Here is a 21,402-nt window from a genome sequence, read left to right as displayed (position 1 = left end):
GGTTCTCTACTTAAAAAATAAAATGATCTGAATAGAGTTGTAGTCAGATTTTCTTGTATGTTACTTAGAAACTACAAGACAGATGTGCGATGACTGTGGAGAAAAGCAAGACAGCGTCTCTTCCACAGAGTAAGATTTTAACAAAACAATGCAGACAAACGTTTGCCTTTTGCTTTTTTTGTCTTTTTTTTTCAAATATAACAATTGATTAATCTTTGTCTGTTGTCCCCTCAGACTTCACAGTGAGAGACAGTCCTTCTCATTCTGTGATCCCCATTTCTGCTTCTCAACCCGTCCTCACCCCAAGGGAGAGGAAGGACACTGGGACACAGTCATACTCTTTGCCTGGAAGCTTACCCAACAGTGACAGGTCATTGAGCAATCTGAGTTTATTACATAGATTAATGGGATGATAATAGTAATGACACGCTCCCGTGTTCTGCTTTGTGGCACAGTATGCTCAGCGAGAGTTCAGAGATAGAATCTGAAGCCCTGAGGCCGAAAAGCCATTCGGAGGATCTCCTGCCAACTCTGGGCTCCTCTGCCTCTAATGAATCATCCTTCGGAGACGGTATGAGAGGTTTCGTGTTGAAAATATCCACAAAGCAAAACAAAAATAATATCCATCAAAATATTTTGATCTACATTTTCTATCATTTGCAAATAATGTTTGTATTTTTCATAAGCAGAGGTAATACCACTCTATTAGTGAAAATAATTCTGTTGAGATGAAATTTAGATCTACCTTTAATATCTTCATTTAGCTATTAGGTTATTGTAATAGCAAAAAAGAATATTTTGTAGAATGTAGACTAATTCCCCAACTAAAATCTCAAAAAGGCGACTGACACTGAATCAAAGAGCAGCAGGGTGTCTGTGTGCAAGATAAATTGTATTTCAATCTGTTTCTTACAGTGTTTGTGCTTTGTCGTCGATTTCATTTTGAAACACCTCCTGACACTGAAAATACAGCAGCTAACTTTTAGTCTTGTTGCTAAAACAACTGGCTGTTGTTAACATAATCTGTTAACGCTTGGGTTTGTTGCCTACTCTGACCAAAATGATATCAGATTTTTGAGGGTCCGTTCAACCTAAAAGTCAGCTTTTTCTGGTCGCAACCAATTCCTCTGTACATCTCTAAAAGAAATGCATTACTTTTAACCCACATAATCTGGCATTCATTCCCTCAATGTGGTAAATGACTAAAGAAAAGTACATTATCTCAAGAAAGATGTTCATTAATAGATGTTTGGGGGGAAAATTAGAAAATGCAATTTCCACAGTCATAATTTTTACTTCAAATGGTTTGAAAGTAAAGGGGAAATTAAATTTCAGTCCAATTCTCAATAATTATTTTTCTGTAACTTCTCCAGTTATTCCTGTACTTTTGAATGTCCTATGTTTGACTTCTTAGTGAAATTTAAGCTTAAGTCAATTTAAATGAACATGAAATTGACATCATAGTACTTTATCTTCAAAAATGTGTTGAGAATCAACATTCTTGACCGTCTCACCCTTTACATCTGACTGGATAATCTTTTGGTTCAGTTCAACATTTCTTCTGAACCGAGTTGAGGACAATTCCTTTTTAATTAGGCTTGGGATCTTCCAAATTCAGCCTCTAATTTTTCTCTGCACAGCCAGCTAATTGTGGATGTCACTGATAAGGATGAGAAAAGAAATTAATCTTTTTAACTGAGTGTCTTTGCATGCTCTTGCTCAAAATGCAAGCAAAGGCTGAGAACAAAATATATCAAAGTGGACGTCCATTTTAAAAGCATAGGGAAGACTGTTTATTTTAAGAAAGCGATCAGAAGTAATTTTGTACCTTTCTCTCGCCTCAGACTGCGTGGACTCGTACATTCAGACTCACGGCAACATATTAGCGGATTGTGCTGATTACGAGGCCGAGTCGTGGAGTTTGACGGTGGAGCACAAGTTTTGCAAGAGGCAAGACAAGCGGGCTGTCAAGAGGCAGGATGTTATCTACGGTGAGCAAACGTTAAAGGGATGGTTTGTTTTCTCGTGCGGCAATCACAACTTTCAAAAACGGTCAATTGAGTAACATTTTTGTGCAGCATTTCTTTTCCTCTTGACACCATGGGTTATGAAAGACCAATATAAAGCAGAAGAAAAAAGGAAAAAAGAAAAGCTTTCGCCTTCATCTGCCTTTTTTTTCTTTCAACAATATTTGACTTTGGAGTGAAGTTTGTAGCTAGTACTGATCGAGCGTTTGGCCCGATACAGAGCTGATGCAGACTGAGCTCCACCACCTTCAGACTCTGCACATCATGGCCGAGGTTTTCCGGCGAGGCATGAAGGAAGAGGTGCAGCTGGACGCGGAGTCAGTGGAGCGGGTGTTTCCCTGCCTGGACCAGCTGCTCGCCTTCCACCACACCTTCTTCGCTGCCATGAAGGAGCGGCGTCAGAGCTCCGGGCAGCCCCCGGGTCACAGGAACTACCTGATACAGCAGATCGGTGACATCTTGCTCCGACAGGTTAGTAATAACCTTACAAATGACCAATATGGTAGAGTCTGGTGCAATAACAAAATCTGCCTGTAGTTTTCAGAAGAGAATGGAGAAAAAATGAAGCAGGTGTACGGAGAATTCTGCAGCCATCACAACGAAGCAGTAGCCTTTTTTAAGGATCTCATGCAGCATAATAAGAGATTTCAAAGCTTCATTAAGGTATTTCTTGTCCGAAATCTTAGTTAGCATTGTTACAATTCAGTGGAGTTAAACATTGTGTAATAAAATCTATGAATTTTTAAAGCAACAAAGTCAAAACTCTTTGGTGCGGCGGAGAGAGATCCCAGAATGTATTTTGCTGGTAACTCAAAGAATCACAAAATACCCAGTGCTACTGGAGAGGATCCTACATTACACTCAAGGTTAGGCAGCAACTACCCTCTGCTGTTAAATCACAGTCACTGCAGGGACTGAAATAAGTGAACTCAGTTGTTCTATGTTTTCGTCCTTTCTGATCTTCCAGAGCAAACAGAGGAGCATGCCAACCTTTCCAAAGCCCTGGCTCACATTCGGGACGCGATAACGGCCGTGGACGTGAGGGTCAGCGAATACGAGCGCCACCAGAGACTACAGGAAGTGTGGAACCGCATGGAGAACCGCAGCGCGGCCAAGCTGAAGAGCGGCAACACCTTCCGCAAGCAGGACATGATGGGTCAAACGCTCAGACACCAGGGCATGCTGCTGTGGAAGACCGCCACTAGTCGCCTTAAAGGTGAGAATATCTGATTCCCTACTGATAACCATGAGTTATTATATAGAAACTGATCTTGTGACGTTACTTTCTGCTTATATTGACTGTTCTAGACGTCCTGGCGCTCCTCCTCACAGACGTACTCGTCTTCCTTCAAGAGAAAGACCAGAAATACACATTTGCTACTGTGGTGAGTGTAGCAAACAAATATCATCAGAGTTACTGTCATCTTTGCCTGTAGCACTCTAAGGCATTTTCTACATTTTTTCCACAGGACCAAAAGCCTCCTGTCATCGCGCTGCAGAAGTTAATAGTTCGCGAAGTGGCGAACGAAGAGAAAGGGATGTTTTTGATCAGCGCCTCTTCTGCAGGCCCAGAAATGTACGAGGTCCACACTTCATCCAAAGAGGAGCGAAATACCTGGATGAGGCTGATTAGAGAGGCGGTAGAAAGGTAGGTTTGAGCCTTGTGATGTATTAATATCTTCATATTTTGTTACATTCAAAGCATCATGTGACTCCAAGACTGTATGTTTTTCTATTTTGGCACTCACGATTGTTGTCAGAGTGTCAAAGCTTTCACAAGCAAAGCTTTAAGACTTTCGTCTTTGAATTTATTTCAAATGTAATAGACACTAGATAAAAAAAGAAAGGGATGGAAAGTTGGGGAAAAGGTTTGTTCCGAAAAAATATGCAAAACATGATAAATTGCTTCTACTTTACCTTGTGTTGGTCTGTCATATAAAATCCAGAAGGAAAAAATATTTGAACTCATACTTGTAACATGACAAAATGTTTAAGTTTATTTTTATATTCTTAGTTGTTTTTTATTGTTTGACTCAGCTGCCCTGAGGAACCGGAGGAATACGCAAGTGAATCAGAAGAGGAGAAGCGAACTGCTGAGGCTCGTTTCCAGAAGATCCTCAAGTTGCAAGGTAAATTCGTTCAGAGTAGGTGTTGTGTATTTTGGGAGGCAGACATTTTTTTTTCTAATATTTGAAATGCCTGAAACTGCGTATCAGAGAGCTTGATGAGTCAAGACCAGCAGATCTGCTCCAATCTGGAGGAGAAGCTGCAGATCTACACAGAGCTGTCCGCGCTGAGCGGGAGGACGGACGCCGCACTGGTGGAGCCGCGACTGCTGGTGCAGCCTCAGTCAGAGGAGCTGCCGCAGGCCGCTGCGCTACTGTCTGCTGCTCTGCAAGAAGGTGGGACATAACACTATAGCAATTCTTTCCATGTTTTACTTAGATAATACATACAAATATCACACAACAAATCCATAAAGACAGGGTTTCTTTGCGGTATTGATTAATCCAAAAATGTAGAGAATTTGATTTAATTGTCAAACTGGAACAATATTGAAAATTTTTAATAATTTAATTTAGTTTTCAGAGTGAGTTTTCAGATGGTATTGCATTTTCTTAAAGATTAAGAAAGTACATTCATTAAAAAATTTATTTAACTATATAATCCTACAAACTCAAAATAAGAGGGGAATAATTTTACTGTTTCTTCCTCGTATACTTTTGATTTGCATTCACATTTTGACACATAAAAGAGAAAAATACATATAAATGCTGCCGGATTGTTAAAGAGGTAGTAGTGTTAAATGTATTAGAAATTGAAGAATGGTAAGATTATTTCTATTTCTGTATTAAAGCATGTTCCTTAATATTTATCAGATTTATATTTAAAATAGTGCATCAGAGTACATGCTGTTTCTTGATGTGTTAACAGACCAAAAGTGCTGGGAGTTCGGACCGTCGATGAGTTCAATGAGCAAAAAAATAAATAAAAAACATTTTTTACATGTTTGACTCGCCAATTAGGGTCAGTTAAAGATAAACTAGCTGGTTCCAATCTTTGGTTGTGTGATTAGTGACTGTCAAGTCCTGATTTGATAAAGTGTTGTAGATTTGAAACAGAGATGATCTATATTTCTTACTAAAATGTTATAAAAACAAAATCTAGTCTCTTAAAATATTAACATGCTTATATTATACTTTGTTTTCCATTGTGTGCTGCTCTTGCTCAGTGCCGTTCTGTTTTATTTCAGCCATGTGTTTTTTTTTTGTTTTTTGTTTTCATTTGCTCTCCAGCTGAGAACCTCAAAGCCGCGCTGTCGTCCAAGGCCCGCTCTCTGTCCAGTCACAGCCAGGACTCGGACTCGGTGTTTCCCATCAGCCCCGCCGCTCTGTCCGATCCCTCATCCGACACTTTGGAGGAAATCGGGGGAAACGGTTTTGACCTTCCGCCTATGTCTGACTCGCAGAAAAAACACGAGAGTACAGTTGACTTTGAGGTAGAAATAAATTTTTTTACTGGTTGTTTTTCTAGTTTTATGCAGCAAATTGTTAATAAAAGCATCCACCCATTACTGCTCCAGTTCAGGTAAAGTGGGGCTGCAGAGGTAACACAGCCTCTCCCAGGTTGCTTCCCCCCCCCCACCATATTTACAATGGGTTCCTTTAATAATTGCTCACCGTCTGTTAGAATTACATTTCAATCTTAATGCTGTGAATTATTGATAGACTCATAATAAAGAGAAGTGCATTTAGCTCTTAAAGATCCTGCGGTATTAAAAATAGATATGGAGGCTTGTTCCAAAGCCGTTAGTGCGTTTGTGCTGCTCTCTGCACCCTTTACGACCTGTGAGCTAAATTACACCGATAAGAATGAATCGTTTTCTTATCGGCTCCGTGCAGGTAATGGGGGCTCTTAAATGATGCTGCATTGATGCATTTTGCCTGGAGGGGGCGCAATTGCTGCATCAATCTACTCTTTGCATGATTGAAATGCATTTTGAACTCCCCATGCAGCTTGTTATTTTGAATAATTTTGACACTGATGTTCAATATTGCATTAAAAGACATGATTGATATATTGACCTGGATTGGTATTTGATTTTTTTTTCCTCTAACAGGCTGCTGAGAGTGTCCAAACCTTGACTCAGTTACTCTACAGTTTGCAGGTAAGAGCAAACCAATATGAAGTAGTGTATGATTGTGAAATGGAATCAGTTTTTGTGATTTCTACTAGTTTTGCACACAGATACTCATGTTTTTATTTGTAGTCTTGCCACAGTTTTAAGTCTAAACTTTTAACTGCACCATAATAACTCATCAATACTATTATTATTTTTTTTCATTAAAAAAATAAATAAATAACTGAAGCTCAGGCTGAAAGTTCAGTTTCAAATTTATGCTCTTTTCATTCTTTTAAGATGTAAAGAGGATTTTTAATTGTAAAAAACCCCCTGAAAACCTTGGTGAAACAATATACATATTTGCAAGTTACACCTTCTATGTTTAGCCGGCGCTCAGATATATTTGTTTGCAGAAGAGACCCGGAGCCACAGTTTGACAAACAGAGTAACAGCGCTGTGTTTGACTGTTTGAAGCCAAAGGAAGCAAGCAACAGGAGCTCTTCCCCCCAAATGATTTTTTTTTTTTTTTTGCTCAGAAACATAGGAGGGTCTTTTGTTTGGCTATGCACACACTCCCTCTCTTGCTATAAAATGTAAATTTATGTAAAGAGGATGTGTGTGTGTTTGTTTGTATTTGCATTTGGTTTTTGTGTGTGTGTGTGTGTGTGTGTGTGTGTGTGTGTGTGTGTGTGTGTGTGTGTGTGTACTCTTTCCTGTTTGGATTTAGGGGTTTTGATCACATTGTGATTTTCATATTCAAAGTTTTGTTTTCCCTCATGTGTCTGAAACCAAAACCAGTGATTCTATCAGTAAAGTGGATGCAAGGGGGGAAAAACTAGGTCACCAGTTTAACCTGATTATAATTTGCCATTCAAATCACCTGCAACAAGGAAACACATGTGCAGTCAAGTGCACAGGTAGACACTAAGAGGTGCTAGAGTGCCTCCCCTTTTTATACTGATGGGGGGGAAAAAAGTGCCCTAAAAAAACTTTTTTTAATGTACATCATGTGGCAGAACAAAATGAACATTTTCTGTTTTGTTGTTGCTAGGCTTGTCGCAGTAAGCAATAAATCAATTAACTGCATGATAAATTAAAACAAGTTCAGTAATTATGTATCGTTCTTTCTTTTCTCTCTCCCTCTCTGCCAAAAACTGCATGACAAAAGCTTTTGTCTCAACTAGCCACTTTTCGTGAAGAACAGTTTTGTTTAGAGAGATTTTGTAATTCACTTTATTTTGTTCTTTTTATTTTGTTTTTGCGATATTCAAAATGTCTTCCTGCTGAAGTGTTAAATGTTCAATAGAATTTAATGTTAATTGATTCTAGAGTCGTTACGCCTTAGCTATTATGTGAACTGAAAATATACAAACATGATGCTGTGGTGATGCATGGGTTCAGCACAACCCACATAAAGAGACCTTTGTTCTTGTTATTGTTTATCGCGATAACTCTGAGACAATTTATCGTCCGGCAAAATTTGCTATCGTGGCCAGACTACTTACACCTCAAAGTGTGTGAATAAATGTTCATGGTGAGGTTAACCATTATTTCCTGTTTGCGCCAGGCTGCCGTAACCATTCAGGACACTTTCTACGAGGTCCAGAAACTCCTCCTGCAAGTGAGCGAGCTGGCCTCGCCCCGCGGTGCCTGCCTGCACCTCCCAGGGCTCCGCGGCAACTCGCTGCAGGAGCAGGAGAAGCAGCGTAACCTGGAGAAGCGCAAGGAGGAGGTGGCGGCGGCCCAGCGGCTCCGGGAGCAACTGCGCCAGGAGAGGGAGCGCTGGGAGCGAGAGTGCCAGGCCAAGGAGAGCCAGCAGGTGGAGCAGGAGAGCCGGCTGGAGGAGAGGGAGAAGAAGTGCCTGCAGGCTGCGCAGAAGCTGAGGCAAGAGAGAGAGGAGCTGGCGGAGCAACTGGAGGAGTACCAGCTGAGCCTGGAGAGGCTCCGTGAGGGGCAGAGGAGTGTGGAGAGGGAGCGCGAGCGTCTGGAGGACCAACAGAAGCTGCTGCAGGCCTGGAAGCACGGGCGGCAGAGCAGCCTGCCCACCGTGATACCCCACATGGTCATCCCTCTGGATGTGCAGCAGGTAAGAAGTCCAACCTCCCACCGGGTTTTCCTCTGGAAGAAATGCTCGACCCTTTGAGGAGAAAAAACTAAAATGAACCAAAACCAAAATTCATTACAGCTGACATCATTTTGCCTGTATTTTCAGAGTTACAAAAAAAAGTGAACACAAAAGTTGCTATGCAAAACACTTGGGGAGATCTAGTTTCTCCTCAAAACTGCAGTTTCCAAGCTTCCGAGCCTCCGCCTCACGGAGCAGCCCTCCCCTACTCAGCTCCTTCAGACTAGCCAGTAGCAATTAGCAAACACCTGGTGGAACTGCATAACTGTTGAGCTCATTATTCAAGCTACTTCCTGGTGCAACGCTAGAAAAGCGCAAGGAGGCTGTTGTGATGACTTCCTGGAAGTGGACTTTCAGAAAGAGCCATAGTTCCTTAAAACACAATTTAAAGACAATAATTTATGGTTATAAGTCACATTTGACATATGCAGCATTTTTTATAAAAACTGAAAGTAACACAGTTACATTATTTTGTTATAAAATGACACTTTATGTCTGGAAAATATATAGTACTGACCCTTTAAGACGCTGTGCTATGTGGACAGCTTCCAGTCATGTGACTCCACGTCCGCTCCCGTCTGTAACAAGAAGTGAAAGAGACAGTGAGGTTAAGAAAATTTAGGAAATTTTAAATTTTGATGCGCCGGCAGTAGATGTGGTCGTGGAGGAAGAGGAGCATAAATTAGCAATAATTTGGCAATATGCTGGAAAGAGTAAGGATGTTGGACAGTAAGACTTATTTTTACTTCTAAACTTGTTCAGTTGTGGGTTTTATTTTTTTTAGTAACTTACATATAATTGCGAAAAATCAGTCCTTACTTCTAACGATAAGTTCATCTTATCGTTAGAGGTGAACTGCTCAATATATCACGATATTGACTTTAGGCCACGTCGCCCTGCCCTAGTGGTGTCGTGAAGCACGGTTTGTCCAGTATTCCTTTCAGTGGCCTCACTAATGAGATTCTTCTTCTTCAAAGAGCGATCAGCTTACACCGGTTCACTCGTTTCCTACACAGCAGCTCAGCCCAGCCTTGATGTACAAGCTGCGATAACGAGAGCAATTCCAGCGCCATTCGTCTTCATGCTTCAGCGGCTCGGCTCACCAATGAACATCTCAATGATTAATGATAATTAAATCGCTGCAAATAAAAGCTTCAACAAAAATAATTAAAACCCGAGGCACGCGGCCCAAGGAACCGATCAATTGTGTCCTAAAGGGCTTGAATTATTGACACTCTGTTTGAAAAGCACCTCGCTGAAATTTGCCCTGAAGCCGAAAGGCGTAGAAGATAAAGGATCACTGCTCTCTTGGACCGCTACAGACCTCGGCTTGAGTGATGAAACTAACGTGCCACATGTACCACATGCAATGTCTTGCGAAGGCTATTCACTCAAAGGTGGTCACATTGGATGGAGACCAGGGGTGAACATCAGTTTTTGAGTTTTGTCGCCGCTTCCTTATTGAATTCAGCTCCAGGCTTGATCTTGGCATCCTAACAGATGGGTTTGCTTTGACATAAACCATTCCATTGCAGGTCTGACAGGAGCTTTCATCCTACTTGAAGCTAAATCTCTGTCCAAACTTCAATTGTTTGTAGCTTCGATCAACTTATTTCAGGATAGCCCTGTGTTTGACCCCATTCATTCACCTCACAGTAAGACGGTCCCATGCACTACCTTTTAGCAACTGTCCATTTTTTGAGCCTATACTCAATTAACAGTTAATCGATTACTAAATTAGTAGATTAGTTATTTCATAATTACCATGATTAATCCAATCAATCTTTTCACCCCTATAATAAGTGGTTTTTCTGTGTATGTGGAGCTCTGCTGGCAGGTGGGTCTGCACCACAATGAGTAGACAAATGAGCACACTCGGGTTACAATATTCCCCCTCTCCCTCATTAATTTACACACGCCACTGTGGGTCTTTTTTTCCCCTTTGTAAGCTAGATTTGATAAGGCTCTCCTTGCTTTGAGCAGACTTACAGTATGTATTTCCATTCATCTATTTTAGTCGCCACTGAGGCCGCAGTAACAAAGCGGTGCTCTCACAAAGGCGAGCGGAGGCAGTGGAAGTCCTAATGTGTCCCAGGTAATGTTTTAGCCTAAGGCAGTAGTTCATAGGGTCAGAGACGGATCGAATGACACACACACACACACACACATATCAGCTCTCAAGTCGTATCTAATTAGCTGTGCTGCCTCCACTCAACAGTGGAAAAGCCCTGTTGACGTGATCGCCACACCCTGGACGGGTCCAGAGGGGCATCTTTCATCCTAAAAAAAATTTAATTATCAGTCAGTTCATAAAATTTAATACACTGTAAGACGTTGTGTTTTAAAAGTCTGCACTGGAAACAACCGAGCTTGATTTTGAGAGACCGATTTCAAAACATCAGCAAATAAAGTCCCAACAACTTTCATGGTGTATTTTCATACACCATGAAAACTAGAACGTACAGCTGTAGGGTTAATTCTACACATGCACAAGCAGATGACAACAAAAACAACAAAGCATTGTGCTGTATAGTGCTGCTTAACCAGTTTAGCTTAGCATAATTCTTGATGAGGAATATCAAGAATTATGCTAATAACTACAGCATGAGCACTTCGTTGGGAGACGGATTAGTTATTTACTATTAGGTGGAAGCAAAAGGTGAAAAACACATGCAGGTTCCATGACATTCTAAAATCACAGCACCATCTTGTGGCCTGGCATAATAACTACAGCTGACTTGAGGTATCATGGTGGTTCCGTCCAAATGTGGATCTTTTTCTCAGTCGACGTCTGAAAATACTGACAAGTTCACCTCCAAAATGCTCTTTGATCTCCTGCATCTAAAGGAAAAGTCTTCAGAACCCTCTCATTGTATATTTTTGCCGTGAAATATATTTACATAGACAATAACTATAATTTATTTATTTGTTGTTCAATGTAACATCTCATGCTGCTAGAAAATTTTACAGCTGGGGACACAGTTGAAACGTCTTAAAATGTCCTTTGAATTTACGCTGCTTTCACCCCGAAACCTTCTTCTCTGCCTGACAGGCCTCGCCGCCAAATAACTCCAGACAGCACTCCGGTAACGGCTCTGTGTTTGTGAACGAGGCGGCGTTTGCCGGCGGCAGCGTCAATAATCGCCACTTCCACCACAAACGGAACGACCCGAGAGCACACAATTGTTTCAACAGCCTGTTGGACAGATCTAACAACAGAGAGTATCCTGGTGTCACGAGCCCACACGGCACTGGATACATCTACACTAATCCCCTGGGAAGTCTCAAGCACCCAACCAGTGGTAAGAAATACCTAAAACCTTATGCATAGACGTCTGGTTTATTGTTTAATTTCTTTAAATGGGCATTGACATTAAATTAGCAATAAATGTATTGGCATTGACCAGATAATTGGTGTTGCCTTCTTTTGTAACGTCGGTTTGAATTAAAGAGTCAGTTGAGTCCCATCATCAACCATGTAACATGTAAACCATTTAATTAAATGAAGGAATGGCTGTTTTTAAAATTTTGATTATTTTTCAATTGAATAATCCATATTAAAATATTTCAAATGTCTACTTTTTTATGCTCATAAAGCAGACTGCAGTGTTAGTTATATGAGTTGAATCCTTGCTATAGTATCATTATGAAATGCACAGCTGATGCTGTCCTGTATATATTTATTTTGTAACTATAAAGCACATTATGTTGCGTCCGACAAAATCTTGACCAAACATAGTTTCTATGTGGTCTTAAAAAATGAGGGAAATTGTAGAATTTGATCAGTATTTTCCTTCAAAGGAAATTTGAAGAAATGTTTGTATTTCCAGATGTCATGTCATGTCTCTCTGTCTGTGTGTTATCTTCTTGCCCCTCTTTCTTCTATGCTTTGTATTTTCTTCCTCCCTGTCTCAAGGAAGACAAAAGATTGATACAATCCATGTTTCATTAATTTTTATTTCTTTCTGTCCTCCACTGTGTCCTGTCCTTCTGTGTTCCCTTCTTTCTGGTGTCCTTCTGTCAGTCCTTTCTTGTTTTTTTCTCTTTTGTCCTTTATATTTTGGTCCTTTCTCATATCCTTCCTCAAGCACTCCCCATCTCTTTTTCTCCTTTCCGCCTTTCCTTTTACCTCTCCTACCTTTCTTCCTTCCTTCCTTGTCTCTCGTTTGTCCTTGTGGCATTTCTTACTTTCTTCTCTTCCCTTCCATCTCCCATCTTTCCTCCCTTGTATCCTTGTATGCCTTCTTCCTTTATTCCTTGTGTCATTTGTTTTTCCAGGTTTTGCATTTCAAAACCCACCAACACGTCCGTTAAATAAATGTTAAATAACATGCTAAGTGCATGGTAGCGCTTCCTGATACTTTGCTTTTGGCATTTTATGGTCAGGGCTGTAAGTGAATGGCTCCGATTACATTTTCCAGTTTTCACTTACATTTTTACCTAACATGATTAGGTGTGTTGGTGCTAATGGCACAGTGAGGGGTTCTGCTATCAACCTGTCAGCTGAAAGGAGAAATGTTCTGCCTGTGAGAATGTAAACAAAGCAGAGCTTCGCTGGTTTCACCCACGCTTGCGAGAGCACACTGAGCTTTCAAGGCTGTATTCCTGGTGAGGCCTCGTCTGCCATTCCTCTCAACCCCCCCACTTCACATTACTGTCTCATCACCTCCACCTGACCACCTCCCACCCACAACTCCCACCCATACCCCCACCCCACAGCCCTGCCAAAGGGAGAGAAAAAAAATCAATGGATTCTCTATCCATCGCCTGCCAGGGGACACAACAGTACGTGAATCACAGTTCACAAGCGACGAGTGACTGATTAGGACATTGATCTTGGAGAAAAAAAAAGAAAATCTTTCCAAAACTCATTACCGCTTGACTTGTCATCACAGCAGGTGAACGGACAGGGGGAGCGAGGTGAAGGTGTGATGTACAGGGTGGAGGAATGAGAGATCCACACACAAATGAATTTATGTTTCTCCTCTCATGAGGTGTCAGCAGTCAGCAACACTCTCACGTTCCTCATCTCTCACCGCAGATGAGGAAAATAACCGTTTATATTCGGCGCGAGTGTCCGTCTTTGCAGAAACCAGGGTGGGAGCTACCAGCGCCACCCCGCCCGGGTTCCTGCAATTGTTTACCGTCTCTCGTTCATTGATTAGCTTATTAACCCCTTCCCCGTTATCGAGCGCACACAGGAGCCCGACGAAACCTGAGTTACTTGTTAACAAGCTGAGGGAAATAACGGCCGCGGTTTGCAGCATAAGGGTTGTTTCCAATCATTTTTATCTGTAATGGATTGCTCAGTGAGTCCCACAAGGGCCTGGAATGAACTGATTTACACAGGGAGAATATAATAATGGACCTTTTCTTAATTTCCTGCTTGATTAAACACTCCTATAAAGACCCATCCTCTTACTTTATGTAAATTTAAAGAGCTTCTTTGTCACTAGATGTAGATCGAACCTCACCCTCACGCTCCCTCCGTGGCATGCAGAGGAACTTTCTGTTTTTAGTGAGAAAAAGAAAAAATAGATCCTGTTTCAAATGCAAATTCTCCACTGTGCCGTCACACTGTGGTTCAAGACAAGATCACACATCCCCTCGTCTCCTTAGCACATATCTGCTTCTCTCTGAGACTCACGTTTTCACGGAGTAGATTTCCATAATTTGATCCAGGACAATGTAATCTCTTCTAAGCAGTTGGGTGGAATTTACCGACACGATGCTGACGAGTTGCGATCCTTTTCACGAGTTTCTGAAAAGGATCGGAGATGTGAGTAATACGAGCGGAAAAAGATAACCCCAGTTCACCTTTACGGTGGAACGTGGGTGAATTGGAACCTCATAGGGAAAAAAAACGAGTAAAACTTTAAATTTTCACTTTACTATCATGCATTGCTTTTTCTTGTGGTTGTTTTAACACTACATTATATCCACAAGGTCAAAGGGCATTTGTAAGACACTATATAATGAAGTCATCCTATCGCTTTTACGGTATTTTGACAGCACCAGCATTCTGCTTTTGGCTAGACGAGATGGGGTACTTCACCGCAAGCCATTTAGATTTAAGATTCAATTTCTCAACATTGCTCTGCACAAGATTGGGTAATAAAATTATACAATCCTGTGTTTTCCCTGAAGTCCCTCTGGCACAAAACAAAAAACAAATGAAAAGCACTGCAGCAGAAAAATGCCGTCTGATCGAACAAACCGAGGACATATCAGTTCGTTCCTTTTTCAGCCTGTGTGTATCCAGTTAAGTGTGTGTGTTTTGAGCGATTGCATCGTTTATGGGTCCAGCCGAGTTTCTGCGGGTCATAAAAACGTACGCCCCTATTCGAGGCTCGGGTCTGTCACAAAAATTTGTGAAGTAGGTTTTGTTTTTCCCGTTGTCCTGAACATACGCGATAAATGGGGCCATTGACGTTTTTTTTTCCAAATGTTATTAGTTTTATTTCTCACATAAAGTAGTTAAATAAATATCCATATGTCCAAATATGTTGGGACAACAGAGGCCTGTTGTAAGGGAGTTTATTTTTTTTTTGAAGCCTGTCATTTTTACCTGTCCTTCCTAAACTAATTATGAATATTCATATCTTCATCTGTTTTTGGAAGGTTCTTAGCAGAAGAGCTTATGAGAGCATCTGTTTTATGTAAAGTCCAAATTTTTAATTTTATTGTTCCTTCTGCACGTGGGCTTGAAGCGACACAGTTCTGTCTCTCTGTGCTGCTGCTTCATAAGTGAGTCATACGTCCTTCAGTGAGGGGGAATAAAAGCGAACAGAAAGGAAAAATTAAAGTAAAAATGTGACAAATGTGAGACCGCTACTTTATTTTCATTCTCTGGTGCTGACAGGGAAATAAAGAAAGTCCTGTTGTTGCCATGGAAGTAAAAAAATAAAAAGACAGAAAAAAATTTCAAACTGAAAAATTATACATAAGCGCACAATAAATTTCAGATTTGAATTTGTAAACAAAGTAGGACTTTGGTTACAGCTCAGTTACACCCAGATTTTTATTTATTGAGAAACGGTAAAAGCAGGTTAGCAGTGTTTGCTAACAACTGATGGTGCCATCCAGGACACGTTGCTGTGAAATATCATCTCTGCTGCCTGGAAATGAAGCTTTCATGACTGTCATGACGCTATCATACAGAGCCTGACTCCAAACAAGATATCACCATCTTGCTTCGACAATACAAGCTAAAACGTTTAATTTCCCTGTGGGATAAAAATAAAATAAAAAATTACATTTTTTTTTCCCCACACTAAGCCACAAACAGCAATATCATAAACATGTGGTTGATGTGACTGACAAGCGATTTGCCAAGTAGGAAAGACATTTTCTACGTCTTTAGGGTGTTTTTTTGGAGGGGATGGGTTTCTCTCCAGCAAGCCTCTAGCTGTATATGAATATTACTAATACTGGATATTTCCATGACAGAGATTGAGTGTTTTTATCATCTGAGTCCACGTTGATATCTCATCCATCAGCACCCACGTGGCGGCTGAGAGGGCGACTCCAACAGACGCTTGTATGATTAATCAAACAGAGACACTTTCCTGCAGGGACACAATGAGGCAATTTATAGTTCATGCCATCTGTTACCATGACAGCACACCTGCCCTAATATTAGACAGCCCGACCATTAAGACAAACATAAAGATGCAGCTCTACCATAAATGCACAGCTACATGCAACCCACATATTACTGCCTTTTTAGGATTCTGCTTGTTAGAATAATTACATATTATTTATTCTTTTTAGTATCTCAGACCCTGTATTATCTTCAAGAGTGAGCCGGCAGCGCTCCTTAAAGTCAAGTCCTAAGTCTTAGATGATCATAAACAGATAATGAATTAAATAGTGCTGAGATGAAGGGCACTGGCTTCAGAATCTGTTATTACATGAACCTCGTACTTTGATCTTAAAAAAACAAAAAAAAAACACTGCGATTAGAAAAACATTGGTTATCTAATTAGTGTGAGATTGTTAAATAATTTATTAGCACTTGTTGAATTAAGATCCTAACCCTTTCAAGCATTAGCAGTAATAAGGGTTTCAATAATCTTAAGAATAAAATAGTCAATTCAGTTCAATAGTTTTCAAAGAGCTTTTTATGTGTCAACCCAACTCTGAAATGTGAACGCAGATATTCAGAAACTCTGCATACTGGAATGACTGACTTGCTTTATTCCCAATAAATCAAACATTTCTTAAAGGAAAGATGTCATTCCTCTAAAAAAAAAAAAAAAAAAAAAAAAAAAAAAATCCAGATGACACTTTGTGAAGGATGGATGCGATAGCATCATGTTGTGGGGACGTTTTGATCCAGGAGGGACCGGTGCATTTCACAAAATGTGTTTAAATCATTTATTTCTATCCTCTGTAGGGGTAGAACTTTTAAGAAGGTAAAGCTCAGGTACAACTGGATCTTTGTCACCAAATTAGTTTCAAAGTGGTTGATTGATGAGAAAATCTTCAGGCAAAACTGAAAAGATGTTTGAAAGCAACAAATCTGACTCGGTTAGAGCAATTCCAGGAAACAAAATTCCAGTTAACTGTTGTGAAAAGCTTGTGTAAGGTTGACCCATCTTCTACCAATCACTGTAAACTTTTGAACCTTCTCAAAAGGCTTTTGTTCTCTTTTCAATAGGCTTATTTAATGTCTCTCTATCTAGTTTTAGGTGTTACTGTGTGTATATTGAGCTGTCTTTTTCTTCTTCTTTTTTTTCTTTTGTGCTCACTCAGAGCCCAGCTACAATGGTGACACCTGGATGTCGACAGCTGACCCCGATGCGGAGCTCCCACATCCCAGTGAGCATCATCTGGAGCTGAGCACGCTGGTCTCCTTGGAGACGGACAGCGATCAGGAGGAGGGGAGGGAGGAAAAGATCGTGTTCCTGTGAACGATGAACCATGTCAGACTCAGGAGGTCGACACGCCACCCAGAACCAATTCCATCTTACATTTTGCCTCAAACGCCTCTCACTGCCGTTCTCCTCTCCCATGCATCTCATCTCTTGCGCACTATATTTAATGTTCTGGAAAAAGATCTTTTAGCTTAGGCTCCACCCTGTACCAATAAAAATGTCAACTGCATGTCTGCAAGACCTACTTCCTCTTGCAACTCCAGTAAATTACAGAGCAGCTTAGCAAACCTGTTGTCCGTGCATCTCTGTTGTCTCTCAGTTTAAAGAAAAAGTAACGTCTGACATGGCTGCAGGAGAAATGTTGCACTTGTGTTGCTGTGCTTGTTAAATCAGGGATCAACACAAAATAGTAGAAGCAATCATTTCAAGTACCACAAATCCTACTTTATGAATAGTTTGGTGGTTTTTGAAGCGAGGTGATGCTAGCAGATTGTGAGTTGTTCATATTTCAGCTGCAGATAACTGATGTTAACACTGAGATTAATATTTCTCAAAGGCTGAAGCTCACAGCCAGCTGGCTAGCTAGGGGAGGCCTGCTTATAGCAGACATTTTCTGTCCTTCAGTCCCAGAAATGTCATAGTGGTTTAGGAAAACACTACATATGCCTTTGTTAGGTTTGCATCGAGTGGATATTTAAACGGTAGTCGATGATTATTTACACAGGAAATGAAAGAGGAAGGTGGTGCACCACCAATGATCTTCCTGTGTGAAACGTGTGCTGTACTGAGTACAGAATAGAAAAGTAAGGCAGTTAAAAAAATGATAAAATAGGGTTCACTTAAACTGCCATATATATTTTTTAGATTTTTTAAAAATAATTATTTTACACAGTTTTTGTTTATATCACCCATTTATCAACGAATGTGAACACTTTCAGTTTGACTTGCTTTGAATAGCTTAGCCCTGTTGGCCTTTAAACTCTGAGGATTTCTTTTGTTTTCTAAAAAAAAAACACTTACTGACATGACACATCAGCAACAGAAACCATCTCCGGTTATCTCTATGATATTAACTTCATTTTTAAAATCCAAACTAAGTCTTTAAGATGGCAGTGTGATTGAAATGTTTTGGGGGTTTTTTAATTGCCATATATTCTTTAAACAATTTCTGCATTTATTTAACAAAGACCTTTGGTTTGTAAATACGTGAGGCTACCTTCACTTTGCCTTAAATGTAAAAATAATTTGTGTTTTGGGCATTTCTGGCGAGAATTTAGTTAAAACCACAATTCTGCTAACTCACCCAACCCTGCATGCATAGAAGGCTTTTGTTTATTCTGTTATATTTTATGACAAAGAGAAAACGTGTCAAGCCTTACAGGTTGTAAACCATCCTGAGAATATTTTTGAAGTTCCCAGAACAATTCAAAGTTGCCTTCCTGACGCTGTTTTGCTTACTTCTGAGCGATTGCACTTGAATATTCATGTTGTGCATTTACATGCAGTTTCTCCAGAGCATTTTGCTTTCTTAAAACAGATCTGTGCCAATGCTTTAGCCGTGTCTCGTTGTTTTTACCTACACTAGAAGACAGAAAATTATTCAGTTTTTCTGTTTTGTCTTATGTTTGCTGCAAGGGCAGTGAAGCAGTGGCAGTATTTAATGTGGTATTTAGTAAAATGTACAGAAAATATGTTTATTATTTATTTATTGCATAACAATTTATGTTTTACTGTTGTTCTTTTTTTTCTTAAAAGGATGAATTGTACATAATTGTGTAACTGTGTGAACGTCGTCATTTCATGAACGTTAAATAATCACGCGTATCGATAAAATGTCATTGGTGGCCTCCCGAGATGCGAGTTTTGTTTTCCTTTTGGCATGTTGCGTAACAAAAGTCCACTTTTGTTTGTCTATTTCAATAAAACGGCACAAACGAGTGACGTAGCCGCAAACATCACCCCACGTATCATGTCCTTGATTTCGCTGTGCCGCGGAGTCTCCATGGGTGCAAACAGATGTGAGCGCGGTTGGCCGCCGTTCAGCTGCCGGCAGTGACAGGTGGCCGACCAGGAGCAGTGACAGGTGGCCGACCAGGAGCATGAACGTCAATGACTCGGTGTCTCACTGCACCGACACCTACTTATGATGTTGTTGGTTTAAATAGTAAATCCAGGTCAGTTCTGTCATGGAGAAAGATCGCTCAGCTGCGGCTTCCCCTTATTTATCGTGAACCACCAGTGTCTGTGTTGATGTGAGAGGAGAGCAGAGATGTGAGAGAACCTGAATATGCTGCTCATTATATTAAATCAACCTGTAAACGCCCACATCCTTCTTCATCAGCCATTCTTTTATCTGGTCTGATATGTTTACTTTTTGAAGTGATGATGTTCCTTCACAAAATTCGCCTAATTTATTTATTTTTTTCTGACGTTTTTAGGGATTTTATGTGACGGCGAAAGAGCAGGAAGACTGTTTATTTTTCTAAATAAAAACCTGAAAAGTGTGGCATGTATTTATTCAGTTTACTCAAACAGCATCATAGAGATTAATAAACACACCCAACATGCCAGGGATCAAATGATCAGTCAGAGGAATCTGGTCGATCTTTGGGTTCGATGACCAGAAGCCCAGAGACGTCATGTTCGTCAAACTGTTATCTAAGAGCATAAAGGCCATGCTGGCCTCTATGCCCTTGAGAAATACTAAATTCTTTTGAGAAAAATATATCTATTCATCCCACCAGAAAGGTAAGAGAGCGACATTATCCAGTGAGGAAGAAGCGCATTGCTCCAAAAACCAGATCTCTGTTTTTCAAATGCAAACAAATTTCAACTACTTAATTATTTGGAGGCATTCTCTGTGGTTTGATTAAAAAAAATAAATAAAAATCTATGTTGCAACATAACTGACATTAACTATCAAAGCTGGCTACATGTGGGCTGTCGGCGACTTTCAGACTGGTGCACTTTGCATGAGAAGTAAAAGACACTGAACAGAAGCATGCCAGAACATTAGTGACTAACTGGCTTGAAGAGAACAAAACCGAGATGTTGGAGTTTCCTGATGTTAGTAATTACATGCCTAATGCAGTTCCACTGTTTCTCCCAGGAGCCTAAAACAATTCATTCAGGCTTTACTATTTACAAATGGATTCAACTTGGTTATTTTTGGTAATTTGTAATAATTTAGACTGACTATATCAGACAGGGAATAAAAAAAGATTGCATCGTTAAATACAACACATCTAATGTTATGGATATTTTTTCTATGTTAGGTTTTTCAATATACAGCAGGGTATATTAGTTCTTAATTCTTATGCGTGCTGCTTTCACTGCATTAATCTGCGGTTACCCTTGAATTTGATTCTCTTTGCTTTGAATAGACCATCAGGGATCCGTCCTGGTTCCTCCACAGTGCATATTGATCTTCCTGTCTGACCATCAGCTCCACTCAAACTTGGCATCAATCAGTTTTGAAGTCATCAGGTAATGTAAATAGTATTGTCTTCAACCTTTTCTCTTTTTTGGATTGTGAATTAAAACCATTTGAACTCAGCGTTATTTTTTTTAACCCTGATTTCTCACACCACATTGCATAATAAAACATCCCAAGCTTTTGGACATCTCACCAATCCAACATGCGAAAACCAAAACAAAACATTTTGAGCCTTTGCCCGCTCAAAATGGTGAGTCCCATTGACATTTTGCCACAAACCATGAAGAGGAGCCCAATAAACGTGTAAGAAGTCAAATCGAAATTGAATCGTTGGTCTGCTTTCAAAGCAGTACGTGTGGAGGAAAACCAATCACCATAAACACTCCAACCTCGCTGCACAGTTGGGAGAGGAATATCTCAACAAGATCCATGCGTACCAGAAGCTCCAGGGTAGGATCGACTCCGAGGGGCTGAATGCAAGTTGCACGCTGTCATTTATTTTGAAAAAAAAAGAATAGGCTACATCTCATTTCTCTTTGGCTTTTCTGTTACACACAACTTCATGTTGGTTTATTGCAAAATCCCCATTAGTCAATAAACCTGCTCAGGCTTCCACTTCTGCTGACAGTTTGTTATTATTGTCTAAAAATAAAAAATAATAATAATAATGTTGTTTTTGTGTCCAGATTACCAATATAAAAGCACCAGAGTATTGCCTCCACATCTATTTCTCTGCATAATAACGGTAATAAAACAAAATCTCTCAGTTTCTTTGCGAAAACCTGGATTTTTCTTACGCGTCGGCCTCAACG

The 21,402-nt window shown here is 40.2% G+C and overlaps 1 protein-coding gene across 7 annotated transcripts in view; it reads left to right on the top strand.

Moving 5' to 3' along the window:
• The window catches only part of arhgef28a (Rho guanine nucleotide exchange factor (GEF) 28a), a 45,240-nt gene extending 26,128 nt beyond the window's left edge, over positions 1–19,112 (top strand). For all 7 annotated transcript variants that reach the window (XM_055052360.1, XM_055052358.1, XM_055052355.1 and 4 more), the window contains 17 exons: positions 69–129; positions 235–370; positions 456–571; positions 1,845–1,991; positions 2,248–2,498; positions 2,565–2,690; positions 2,776–2,893; positions 2,995–3,243; positions 3,336–3,412; positions 3,497–3,675; positions 4,065–4,156; positions 4,244–4,429; positions 5,324–5,526; positions 6,148–6,195; positions 7,718–8,236; positions 11,328–11,577; positions 17,033–19,112. In XM_055052360.1, coding sequence (XP_054908335.1) covers positions 69–129; positions 235–370; positions 456–571; positions 1,845–1,991; positions 2,248–2,498; positions 2,565–2,690; positions 2,776–2,893; positions 2,995–3,243; positions 3,336–3,412; positions 3,497–3,675; positions 4,065–4,156; positions 4,244–4,429; positions 5,324–5,526; positions 6,148–6,195; positions 7,718–8,236; positions 11,328–11,577; positions 17,033–17,190 — 2,916 coding nt within the window. In that variant the 3' untranslated portion in view covers positions 17,191–19,112. The remainder of the gene's footprint in view (positions 1–68; positions 130–234; positions 371–455; positions 572–1,844; positions 1,992–2,247; positions 2,499–2,564; positions 2,691–2,775; positions 2,894–2,994; positions 3,244–3,335; positions 3,413–3,496; positions 3,676–4,064; positions 4,157–4,243; positions 4,430–5,323; positions 5,527–6,147; positions 6,196–7,717; positions 8,237–11,327; positions 11,578–17,032) is intronic.
• Positions 19,113–21,402: the final 2,290 nt, after the last annotated feature.

The sequence above is a fragment of the Poeciliopsis prolifica genome, unplaced genomic scaffold, assembly GCF_027474105.1.
Source record: "Poeciliopsis prolifica strain line A6 unplaced genomic scaffold, Auburn_PproV2 SCAFFOLD035, whole genome shotgun sequence".
NCBI classification, from domain to species: domain Eukaryota; kingdom Metazoa; phylum Chordata; class Actinopteri; order Cyprinodontiformes; family Poeciliidae; genus Poeciliopsis; species Poeciliopsis prolifica.
The sequence above is the reverse complement of the archived record's forward strand: the minus strand, read 5'-3'. Positions and strand labels throughout refer to the sequence as shown.